Raw genomic sequence first — 12,943 nt, forward strand, 5'->3', positions numbered from 1 at the left:
AATTAGCAGAGCCCAACCTCTTAATTAATACTGTTTTTCAACCATGTAGACAAACAACCCTGTTGTATATCAAACTATGCCATTGAAGACTACCAAACCATTAAGTTGATCTGCTTGGTTCATTCACTTTTTTACAGCCCTCGAGAATAATGCTCTCCTGCCAACCCTTCACCTATGTCTGAGGTTCTTATAAATGTGTCACAGATTACGAAGGTTGTAACTCTGTACAGGTCTTTCAATAAATTCATGCCTGCACATGTTCACTCAAAGAAAACTGCAAGCAAATACACACACCACTTTAACCTGAAGGCTGTGCTCAATTAGACAGCAGGCAAAGCTCAGGCCCATGTGCTTGTCAAAAGCAGAGCAGTTAGTTGTGCAATAACTAGAGGATGCATAATGTGTCTCACCATGACAATTCGACATTTTAGATGACTTTAGTGGTTTACTCTAGGTTTTGGCTGCTTATCTGATTTTTATATATAAGATAAGGAACCTGAACAGTAACTCAACTTTGAAACCAAAATTTCCTAATTTTCTTCCAGGTTTCTGAATCAGTTTGATTGAAAAATATCCTTAGATTGCAAGGCAAGTTGTTAATAAATATCTATCATTCGCAATCAGTTATCTGGTTAATCAGGATTTTCTGGATATTTTGAAACCCAAACAAAATATATAAATAAGCTGCATGGGCTGATACAAGGCTAACATTTATTGAATTTTAGTAGACATCAAAATAGCCTAATTTCCCTAGTTGGTTGCTTTAACATAGTGGAGTTTCTCTCTTCTAAACAAAAGTTTCAAAGCAACTGCTCTAAACCAGTTAGTTCTTTTACTTGAAACAAACAGGTCTTCGTGGTCATTGATGGGACTGTGATAGGTGAAAGTGTGGATGCCTTAGTACAAACTCAGAAAAAAGGACAAACTATTCAAGTCCAAACCCCTGTGAGAGTGAGTGTCAGATTTCGTAAACAAAGAAGGTAGCAATGGCTTTTTCATATTTGATGGCCCTCGTATCATTTGTGGCAATATATACTTAATTAATCAACACTCAAATCCCAGTCTTGCCTCTCTGCTACTATGATTCAAGACAAATCATTTTTTGACCAGAAATTACAATGAATCTGAGGCTTAGTCTCAGGAATGAGCAAAACAAATAATAAAGCACTTTACAAACAAATATTCAACACATGTGGATGAAATGCAAAGTGATTTCTTCCCACTGTGTTGAAAAGAAGTTTCTCCAGAAGTTCAAGGAAGAAATGTGATTCCATACTTTAAGTAATCTGTTAGCTTTTTTGGCTAGATAGCCTAATGGAAAACTTTACTATAGTCATCATCTCAGATAATAATATTTTTACAGTGTCAATATACCTTTCCGAGTGTAGTTTAATTAAAAGCTAAGCTATTTATTCATGTACAGTGTCCTGAAACAAGACAGCCATGATGAAATTTACAGTGTATTCATCTTCAAATTGACAGTTACATAGCCATATATTTTTCATTAAATTTTTGCATTTTAGCATTAACCTATCATAATAACATTCACTAAGTTTTTATTATGTTCTAGCTAGTTTACATATATTATCCATAATAATCACAACAATGTAAATATTATGACCATCTTACAGATGGGGAAACAGAGACTTAGCAAAGTTAGATAACCTGACCAAGGACACAAAACTCTTATATGGTAAATCTAGAATTTCATTCCCAATCTTGACCACAATGCCTATACTTGATCTAGCATACCATACTGCCTCTGAAAGCACAAGTGATATATAAAGTACCTGGCACATGGTGGGACCGCAAAAAAATTAATTTTCATGTACCCTAAAACTATCAATTTTATATGTCTACATTCTTGAAGAATGCTCTTCAATTTCATATCATTTATGTGAATCGACCGCATTTGGAGGAAATAAAACTCTTGCATTTGGAGAGCTAACTAGAATTTAAACACTTTAAAAGTTACCATGTCCTTATTCTTTATTTTTATTAGCCTTTAAAAAGTAATTTCATTCTAATCAATACACTATCAATCAAGAAAGACACAGTTGCTCCTTTAATCAATATAAAAATAAACGAATCATAGCATTTTAGAGCTGGAAGGGATGTTAGAATTCATCAAGTTCACTTTTGTCTTTGCACACTCTGCCAACTGGTCTGCACTCCCTGCTGCTATACTACCATTTGACATACATGTAACTTGTACAAGGTCACAAAGCTGGTAGAAGCAAAGAAAGGACTAAAAGAACTAAAATCTTCTGAGTTCCAGTTCAATGCTCTATTACATTATCCAGCCACTCAATACAAGTGCTCTCTAGGCAGGGCCAGTCATACTGTTTTAAGCAAAACAAAAACTTTTAGCAATTAAATGAGCATATTCATGTCTCCAGTGACTTCTAGAAGGCTAATCCTACCAGCTAACCTTTACTGAGAGTGGATGATGTCTCCAGCTACGTGCTAAAGCCTTTATCATACCTGACTTCATGTCATCCCTACAAATCTGTATGGTAGTTCTTTCTTATTCATTCCCATTTGACTGATAAGTGAACCCAGACTGAAAGACTTAAAATAAGTTGCCCAAGGTCATGAGACTAGTAAGCAATAAGCAATGGGGCTGGAATTAGAACCAAGGACTGACTTGAGGCCCAGCTATTAACAATCACTAAAATATACTGTTATAGCACATATCTCTTCCTTTATCACCCAAAAAACTGAGGCTCAGGATGAGTGTGTGTGTGTGTGTGTGTGTGTGTGTGTGTGTGTGTGTGTGCCTAAATTCACAATGATGGAGGTTTCTGGAAAGATAACAGAAGGGGGCAAAATAGTAAACTACACCATCTCTGCAAATTTAAGAACTACCTGAACCACTTTTTCCAAATTCTAGGCCTTTGTTATCCTCAGGCATAAACCTCTTCTTTTTCAATAACATTAATCGTTAGTTTTGCAACTCGATAACCTAAATCAGATTTTTCAGAGGAAAATAAAAGCACTGATACCAACAGTGGACCCAAGACCACTGTACACAGAGGCAAGCCCAAGAGCTAAAGCAAAGTTCCCACCAAAAATTGCAACGAGATTAACAGGGCACAGGAACACAATCTTATACCTGATATCTAGGAAAACTGGAGAGAAAAATAGGGAGAAAGAGGGAAAAATCTGCTGCCGGCTTGAGGTTGTTGAACAGGAAAGAGGAAAGGATTTCCAGGAAGTCTTCTCTCCAGTCATTTCAAAGTCAGTGCCCACCACCACTTAATCAGAGGCACCTAGGTGAAACACCGGGGAAAGGGGACGCAAAGAGCCCAGTCCTCTTTCCTATTTGCCATCCTCCGCACCCGTTTATCCCATCCTTTTCCACCAGAGAAGTTAATTCTGAAGGATTTTTCCTCCCAACCCCCACACGTGGTGAATCTCGAGAAGGAGAGGATCCTGCCTTACTCGGTAGGGACGTTTATCTTTTGGAGCAAGGGTTGGGGGTTGGGAGTGAAGGAGAGCAGTGGGTAAAATAAAAAAAAAATTTAAACTGGCCACGAGTCGGGTGTGGAGGGGTGCAATTTAGCAAATACACTCACCCGGGTGAGACATGGGGATGACCTCATTGCGGGTCCCAGGGAAGTTAAAGATGACGGCCCCAGACGCCCCTCTCTCGTAAGCCAGATGGATCTTGTCTGCGAAGGTGCAGCCCCCGCCGCGCTGTATGAGGGCCAACCAAGAGACTTGCACAGTGCTTCCCAAGTCTCCTGGGACCGTAGGCACCGTGAAATTCGTGTGTGGGTTGCAGGCATTGAGCGCCCCAGGCCCGTCGGGCGGTACCAGGACTCCAGCCACGGGCTCCAGGGGCGAGTCTTGGCCGTACACGCCCTCCTCACTCAGCTCCCACACCGTGCGGTTCACTCCGGTGTGTGGAACCCGCCAGGACACGTTGAGGTACGCCGTCCACACTGCCTCCGCCCCCCGGGAGCCCGGAACGTACGGACTCAGAGCCAGCAAGAAGCACCACGCCAGCAATCGGGAAGAGCCGCAGCCACTGCTGCAGAAGACCCCGGCCCCTGGCGGCGGCCCCATGGCGCGCGCGCTCCGCGGTTCCCAAGGGCCCCTCGTAGGCTTCCTCCTTGGGCTCGGCAGGGTATGGCCTCGACCAGGTGAGCGCCAGGTGGGGAGGGAGCCGGGAGAGACCCGTGCGCGCCGCGACCCAGGTCCGATTTGAGAAGCGCGTAGTGTAGGCAGAGAGGTTGCCGCAGAGGAAGATCTTCGCAGCTACCGTGCTCTTCGCCACTGCCGCGGCCGCGTCGGGCTCCAGGGCTTTAGCGTGAAGCTCCGCCCAGCTGACTCCGGGTAGAGGTGGCTGGGAGGGAGGAAAGGACACTGCGGGATCCGCCTCTTAAAAGGGTAACTGGATGGGGAGACATTAGAGTGAGATCTGTGGCTGTGTGGCCAGGTGTGTTGCTGTTTCATAAAAAATGGATAGGCGAGAAACTATAGAATCAGTAAACATAAGAGCTTTCCGGTAGGATCTGAGTCCGTTTTGGATCGCAAGAACACATTTTCTCTCCTAACATTTGCCTAAAAGGTTCTCTCAGGCTTAAGGTACTTGTAAAAGCGCTGACCCTAAGGGTCTGAGTTGTAGTACAGAGAATTTGGGTAGGTGGGTGGTGCTGGGGGCAGACTGTTTAGTGATTCTGGGGGAAAACCGGGGCGGGGGGGAGCCCGAAAAGCGAGTTGTTGTCGTCTCTTGCTGGTTCCAAATTGCACTTTTCTCCTTTCCTGCTCCAAACAAGCGTCATACCTGTATATTGCCTTCTTACCTTTACCCCAGGCTAAATATGCAGCATCAGATGCCCCTTCTAAAAAGTAATCTTGTCCTCAAAAAAGAATTACCATTTTTCACACACCCCAAAGCTAACCCTCTTTTTCTTCACCTTCCACAAACTAGATTTACGCAAAAGGATATGCCCACACCATTCATGACCTTAACTACATAATCTCTCTCCATTTCCTACTAACTAAAAGGATCCTGCTCCATCTGAGCAATTCATACTCATGGCACTATTTCATTATGACGTACCCTTACTTGAAGTGTGCAAGTTTTGTCAACCCTGCCAGCTACTACTTTGTAGGTACTCAATAAATATGGGTTGGATTAAATTGAATTAAAACACCTGGTGTCAGAGCTTTTCTGGAGGGCATCAGCCTTTCTTGAATGAAGGTAACCTCTTGTTGGGGCCTTACTTTGGATATTTTCTTGTCCTTAGAACTGTAAACTTGCAATTGGATAAATCCCTTTTATAAAAGCTGGAAAAGAAAAACACCTGGTGTCAGATAGCTATGAATAGTTTTTGACCTTGGGGGACTTAATTCTCTGTGCCTGGGTTTCCTTATCTATAATATGGAGCGAAAAGTTTTACCTACCTCATAGAGTTTTCAGACGATTAAATGAGTTCAAACATGTAATGCACTTAGAACAGTGTTTAGCAGAGTGTAAACATTATATGTTAAATATGATGATGAAGAAACAGGTTCAGGGGTCCAATAATTTTTAAATAATCTTAAAGCTAGTAAGAGGTAATAATCATAGAAAATGATATTCAGGATGCTCAGTCCTAGCCACTTCTTCAGTTCAAAGAATTACAATCTACTTTATTCAGCCCAACATTTGTTCAATTCCTCATCAGTCACTCCCCTCAGTCCCTCGCCCAACATATGATTAATATCATTATTCCCAAAAGTTAAGCATGGGACAATTCTGCACTTAATATTCTTCTGTGGGAGAAACCTAGAGGGAAATTCATACCATATACCAAGCAGCACCTGGAATCCAAATAAATGGGCAATTTTGTGAAACCTGAGCCCTAGGTTTTGAAAGGGACCTCAGAAGTCAAGGGGGATATATGGGACCAATATAGCATGGTACCCCCAACTATTGATGTTGTTCATCTCTGAGATAAAAATTACCTGGGTGAAAAGAAATGGGTAAGACCAGCCATCTCTAAGAAAGGGTACAATTCATGAATTGTATGAATTTGTTGTCGAACACCCAATAATCAAGACTACCTGCATGACAATCAAGTATATTGTACTTTGAAGAAACAATGTGTTTGAAATAAAGGAAATATTTTGTAAGTTATCTAGAAAAATGAAGTTTGGACAGATATTTGGTACTGTTTATTCATTCTTTCCTTAAAACAAGTATTTAAGACATGCTGCAATATTGATGAGTCTTGAAAACATGCTGAGTGAAATAAGTAAGACACATAGGGAGAAATACTGTATGATTTCATTTATATGAAATATTTAGAAATAGCAATTCGTAGAGACAGAAAATGGATTAGAGGTTACCAGGTGATTGGGGTAGGAGACGGGAAGTTGTTGCTTGGCAGGTAAAAAGTGTTTGGAAATTTTTGAAATTTTAAAATAAAATTAAAAAACAATTTTTATTGTGCATCTGCTATGTACCAACCATGGACTAAGCACTAGGGAACAAAATCAAATAAGACATCAATTTTGCTCTCAAAAAGCTTATAAATTACCTTTGCTGAGACAGACAAGTAAACTCATCATTGCAATATAGAGTTCTAATACGTATATAGTGTAAGTGCTATGATAGAGGTAAGTGCAAAGCAGTAGTGGGTAATGGAAAGAAGTCAGCTAGACCAGAGTGGGAAGGAAGGGAAGGCTTCTCAGAGGAGGTTACACCTGTGCTGAGTTTGAGAGGGTTAGCCTTTCTAGGCAGAGAATAATACTTGGAAAGGCACTGAGGCATGAAACAGAAATATTATTCCAAGAGAATAATACTTGGAAAGGCACTGAGGCATGAAACAGAAATATTGGGAAGCTACAAGCCTACAGGCCCTATATATCAAAATGGCTAGAACCTAGAGTATAAGAGGGAGAGTAATAAAATATGAAGCTAGAGAGGTTCGCAGAGACCAGTTCTTAAAGTGAAGGTAGGGAGTTTGTACTTTATCCAAAGACAAAAAGTAATATAATTAGGATTTTAAGCAGGGAGTAATATAATCATCTCTGATTTTTAGAGATCACGTTTCTGTGGATAATAGAATGGAGGGGACAAAGATAGAAGCAAGGAATTCATATGGAAGGTTATTGCCAGTGCTCCAAATAAGAGATAAAGGTGGTCTGGACTAGACTGGTAGTGGAGACAGAAAGAAGTGGGCATACTGGGAATGTAATTTGGAGGTAGAATGCACAGGACTTGGTTGAGAGGATGAAAGAGAGAGAGGAGTTACTGATTACTTTGAGGTTTGGGGCTTGTAAGATTGGATGGCTTTAATTGGGGAATATGGGAGGTAAAACAGAGTTTTAAATGTGTAGGGGGGTAGGAGGGGAGATGAGTTCAGTTTAGACATGTTGATTTTTAGGTGCCTATGATGTAATCAGATAGAGCTGTCTGGTAGGCACTCGGGTTTTCTGATTACTGAATACCTAAACTCAAGACACTGGAGAGATGGGGGTACACAGAAACAAAAGGTACAGTCCCTGACCTCAATCAGTTCACAGTTTTAGTGGGAGAGTCAGAGAGGGTAAACAGATAATAATAGTACAGTATGATAAATGTTATGACTGAGGGAAGTATAAGATGCTGTGGGAACATGGGTGGGGCTAAGGCTTTAAAAACAGGTACAGTTACCCAAGCAAAGAAGAGAGTAAGGGTGTTCAAGAGGAAAGAAAATGCCAGGGAACTAACATTCAGTAGTTAGGTGTGGCTGGGGTACAGTATACAAAGGGGAAGCCAGGAAAAGAGAAGCCAATCAAATAGGCCAAGCCTGAACACGAAGAGTATAGGAAACTATGTTAGAGTGTGGACTTAGTACATGTATAGGCACCTGTGTACACACACACACACACTCATGTGTAAAGAAAATATGGCAAAATGGTAACAGTTGTTGAATCTAGATGGTAGGTATATAGGTCCTTATTGCCCTATTTTTTTTCAACTTTTCTGTATGTTTTAAACTTTTGTAAGAGCAAATTTAAAAATAGGAACTTTATATCAAAGTCAGTAAAGCAAGTGAATGATAGACTTAGATGCAGGTTTGAAATAGATTGCGCTGGATACATTGTCAAAAAAAAGATTGTATGAGGACAAGACTGGAGGCAAAGAGGCTGATGAGGAGGCTAATGTCCCTAGCACTATTCTGGAAGTCTAGCCCAATAGTGAAGATGGAGGCATCAGATTATCATAGTTTGATGATGTGAACCATTAAAATGATCGTATGAACTCCCCTTGCTCTGAGTCCATCCTCACCAAGCAACCTTCTTATTATCATTTAGTTCCCCATGTAAATATGCCTACTGGGAGATAATGCACTGATCAGCAAACACTAGTATCTGGTCCACTTGGAGGTTATACTTCTCATTATAAATTAATCATCTGGCATTCTGGTATATATATTGGTCTCTTGTGAATTTGGTTAAGTATGAGTCAGTCCCCAGGAGCCCAGTCTCCGATTATACTACCAGTCAAATTTCAAAGCTTTCAAAGCTAAGAACCAGACTATAGATTGTGACTACATCAAAGTCCTTCCAGTCTGTAGAGACATGTCTGGGTAATCTGGCTTTCCCCAACCATATCACTCTGTCTCGCTGTTAGTTATTTTCAAACTGCATCTGAGCCTTGCTACTCAGAGTGAGGTCTGTTGATCAAGAGCATTGACATCACCAGGGAGCTTGTTAGAAATGTGGAATCTTAGGCCCCACCCCAGACCTAGTGAATCAGAACCTGCATTTTAACAAGATCTCCTGATGATTCATTTGCACATGAAAGTTTTGAGAAGCACTGGGATAGACTTAAGTATTCTTGACAGGTAGCCAGCACCCAGCCTGGGCTTGTACACTCCCAGTATCAGATTCACTACCTCACAAAGTATTGCATCCTAAGTAGGACTACATTTTATGGTTGGAAAATTAATGTAAGTGTATTTTCACTTTTCCTCAGTCCCTCCTCTTTCCTCCAGTGCCCTCTTCCCAACCTCAGGCACCCAGAGTTTCCATCCTACTCCCTGGCTGTGTCATCACCCTTCAAGGGCCCTTGCTATGAGCTGTGCCCCTTATTCTTGACCCTTAAACCAAATGCTACTCTTAAACATTATTCCCTCAGGGTCCTACTCTCCCTAAAGCAAGTAGCAGCTACTGTTTATTGAGCATTTACTGTGTGCTTTACATGCATTATCTCATTGAATTTTCACAATTATCTGTTATTATCCCCATTTTACAGAAGAGGACACTGGCTCAAAGAAAATTAGCAGTCTTTCTAAGGTCATATAGTTAGTGACAGAATCAGTGACAAACACAGGTGTGACTCTAAGTATTAATGGCTAATAATGACTCAATATCTTCTCTCTGGAAAGTGGCATTTGCATTTTAACATTGCCTTATCCCAAAGAAAGAAAGTTTGAGTGAAATGTTTCCTGTATGCCATTTTCAGGCACTATGACCAGTGAAGGAGATATATTTGGGCCAGGAGCCTTTTCGAATTCCTCAAATCCTGTCACAAAGGCTAGCTGTGCCAGATATTTGTATCAGCAATACTAAACTGAAAGCTGCCCTGAGCAGTACACTGTCTAGTAATGAACTGATAAACAAAGCAGCATACTGCAGGAGCAACAGCAGGGCACCATTGTGGCAGATTAAGTTTCTGATCACACTGAGGTTCTGCAGAGGCTGGAGATGGAGATGAATGACACTGTTCAGTCTTTAGTGTGTCTACATGAAATGAGATATCACATCTGGCTTCTTACCATTAAATGAATGGCAAGACACCATCTGGAACAATAAGTGCCCTGGCATCTAAGCAATGTTGTGCTTTTGCAGCTCACTAGTATAGTGTAGAGAAGGGATGGTAACAAATTTCCACTTTAGGCAGTGAGAAGAAAATGATAGGGGAATGGAGAGAGGGAGTAACCAAACCAAACCAGGCCAAACCTAACAAAAAGTCAAAATGTGACATTACAGCATACTTCCCAATAATATAACATTGCTTGCAAATGCAGGTAAATCTCAGTCATATCAAGTTGGTACACAACCATTAGAAAAGAGGTGATTTTAAGAAAGCTTTCATTCACTCACCCTAAGAAAATGCAGATTTTCAAAAAGTGGTTTTACAAACAGTAGATGTGCAATATCTGAAAGTAAGATCAGTCTTCTCATATCCATAACATTAATAGCTACAATTGAAAGCCACTATGGGCTAGGTTCTTTGTAACTATGACATATGCATTTTATGCTAAATCTTACAAAAGAAGAAGCTGAGTCTCAGGTTAAATAACTTGCTGAGGTCACCCATGGTAACCAAATGAAGAATTGGACTCTCACCTCACATTTAAATACAAAACTACACTCTGTCCATTACACTGTTTTCTACTGTACAAGAGGTAGAAAGGAAACTTACATTTATTAAGAACCTACTATATGCCGCACTCTTCCCATGCATTATATCATTTGATTCTCACAACGTTCCTGTAAGACTCAGAAAGGTTAAATATTCTTGCTAGCAGTCACACAGTGAGTAAATGGCAGAGTCAGAATTCCCATCAGGGCATGTATGTCTCCAAATTCCATGCCATTTTCACTCTGTTGTGCTTCCTCTCCAGATACATAATGAGGATATTATTACAAACTGAAAAGAGTGAGTGCTTGTCAACCACATCAAGGATCACACTTTAGCATATGAAAAATACCCTTATCCAAGTGCTCTAATATCCTGCTGAGCAGTCTCAGATTATGGAACTACATTTTGACAAGTGCTTCAAAATCATTTATAAATGTCTATAAATGTCTATATCTTAGGTGTACATGCTCACTGACGTGAGTATATGAAGGAAAGTACTTGTATATACGCTATGTGTGGAAAGGGTGTTTTAGGCACACCGATAAAAATTGATACAGAAAAGAATTGTATTGGTGGACGATATTATGGAGAACTTGGCCACAGAGTCCAATTGAGTACTACCTGGGGATCAGATTAGCTATTTAAAGGAGATAATTGAGAGGGCCAAAGACTGCTGCAGAGGAATAATAGTGCGGAAGTGTCCAAGGCATGAGGGCAGAAATGGCCTTGGCAGAAAATCAGGCATGGGAGGTGCTGGAGGGACCTATGGAAATAAGTGGACTTTATCCTCCATTGTGGTATCAGGACAGCCTAGTTGGGAAACTTATCTGGTCTTATGCAATTTCCTCTCTCTTCTTTTCAGTTTTCTAGCAAGATGATGATTCCAAAAGAATCAAGTCTATGACCTCAAGAGTATTTAGGTATATGCCATTAAAAGAAATCAAAAGAATTACTTGGGGAAGATGGGAGAGCAAATATTTTTAATGGATTGTGTCCTACAAATATGACTATGTATTTAAAGTTTATTTCCATTCTCTTCATTAGATCCATATTCTATATTCACAGAACTCCTCCATTCCAGTCTCTGTTTTATTTTTAACTCTACTATTAACTGGCAATGTGACACTGAGGAATTCTCTATTTCTTCTTTCTCATCTACAAACTGGGGATAATAAAATTTAAAAATGGCCTATATAGATATATTTTCAGCCACTTAATGTTCCATTAGATTCAAGCATAACAAATCAGATAGTATATCTAAAATAAGTATCTATGAACTTCCTCTGTCTAGGACCAATGACAGAAGAGTTGTAGAAGAGAGTGGGCTTGACAGGCATGGATAGGATCAGTTTAGCAAATTAAGGAGGAGTTAAGATCTTAAAAATGCACATGGGCAGTAAGTTTTTAACCTATTTACAAAATGGGATTCCTTTTTAATAGGAATATAATTTAAGAATTCCTAGTGAAGCTGAGGCTTCTGAGAAATAAATTTGAGAACAAACATATTTCCCTTGTAGTGCTTAATCACAATCACCTATTGAGGCTCAGACTTGCAATTTAAAAGCTAAAGTCTGCATAAGTGTGGGCAAAGGCAGTTTTTGTATTTCAAGGGGCAAAGTCACAAATTGACAGCTGCCAAGTATATGCATTAGGATTAGCTGCAGTTACCCAGGTCTCAAAATTGATCAATAACTTGGAGTAAACACGTATCTGGCAATAAGTGACCAGGTGCTAGCACATAGTTGAAGACAACTCAAATTGACTGGCTAGTCACTAGTGATTCACAAAGTAATCAAGTTTGTCACAGCAGAATCAGATAAGTGTTATGGTTATGTTGTAGGAAGAACAGGCAAGGAACAAATAGGTTTCAATAAAAGGGTATTTTATGGCTACAAAAATTACTTTGGTTTGATCTCACCACAAATCATCCAGTATAAACTATAGGAACTTTAATGGGAAAAAAATACTAATGGAAGACCAAAAGAAAAAAAAAAAAAGTCCAGGTACATTGAACTGCAGCACAACCTAGCATGCAAATTTCCCTTTGCGGATTAATTTTCAATTAGAAAGGGGATAAGTACACTTTTTCTAAGCTGTCTCTGTGAAACTTTGAGTTCAGATAGCATTGGTATACTGTATGTTCTTCGTAACAAACTAATTCAGACACAGAAGTCAATGACTGCTTAATATTTTGGAACTTGTCTTCCTGTCAACTCTAGAGCAATAGAAGGCCTTTTACCAGAGGCAATGAGGTGTCTCAGCAATGTTTGCCTTTCATGGAAAAAAAAAAAAAAGGAGGACAGAAATTGAAAGCCTGAAACTCTTGTTTGTTTGAATGAAGAAGAGGCTCATCAAGTTTACCCAATGATCCCACCAGTTCATTAACTATCTTAGTTTTTCGTATGTGATCTCTGAGATATTTAGAGACCTGATGAGAGGATATGTTTGGGACCTACATGCTGTTTCGGCCACAGTACTCTTATGGGTTTAGGGCCTTCTATTTCATTGGCTTCAAAGCAGAATAAAAACGTTTGAGCACACACATTCCAGGAGGCAGACTAAATTATACTGATATGTGCAACATGCCCTATA

General features: G+C 40.0%; 1 protein-coding gene across 4 annotated transcripts in view; it reads right to left on the bottom strand.

The window, feature by feature from the left end:
* RNF128 (ring finger protein 128) overlaps positions 1–12,943 on the bottom strand; it is a 171,900-nt gene that overhangs the window by 86,524 nt on the left and 72,433 nt on the right. Inside the window, exon 1 of one of the 4 annotated variants that reach the window (XM_077144917.1) lies at positions 3,579–4,345. The exons of 2 other annotated variants lie outside the window; for them this stretch is intronic. In XM_077144917.1, coding sequence (XP_077001032.1) covers positions 3,579–4,071 — 493 coding nt within the window. In that variant the 5' untranslated portion in view covers positions 4,072–4,345. Of the gene's footprint in view, positions 1–3,578; positions 4,346–12,943 lie in introns of those variants that run through there. One more of the 4 variants, XM_077144918.1, reaches the window with a different exon arrangement.

This window comes from Tamandua tetradactyla, chromosome X, assembly GCF_023851605.1.
Source record: "Tamandua tetradactyla isolate mTamTet1 chromosome X, mTamTet1.pri, whole genome shotgun sequence".
NCBI lineage: Eukaryota > Metazoa > Chordata > Mammalia > Pilosa > Myrmecophagidae > Tamandua > Tamandua tetradactyla.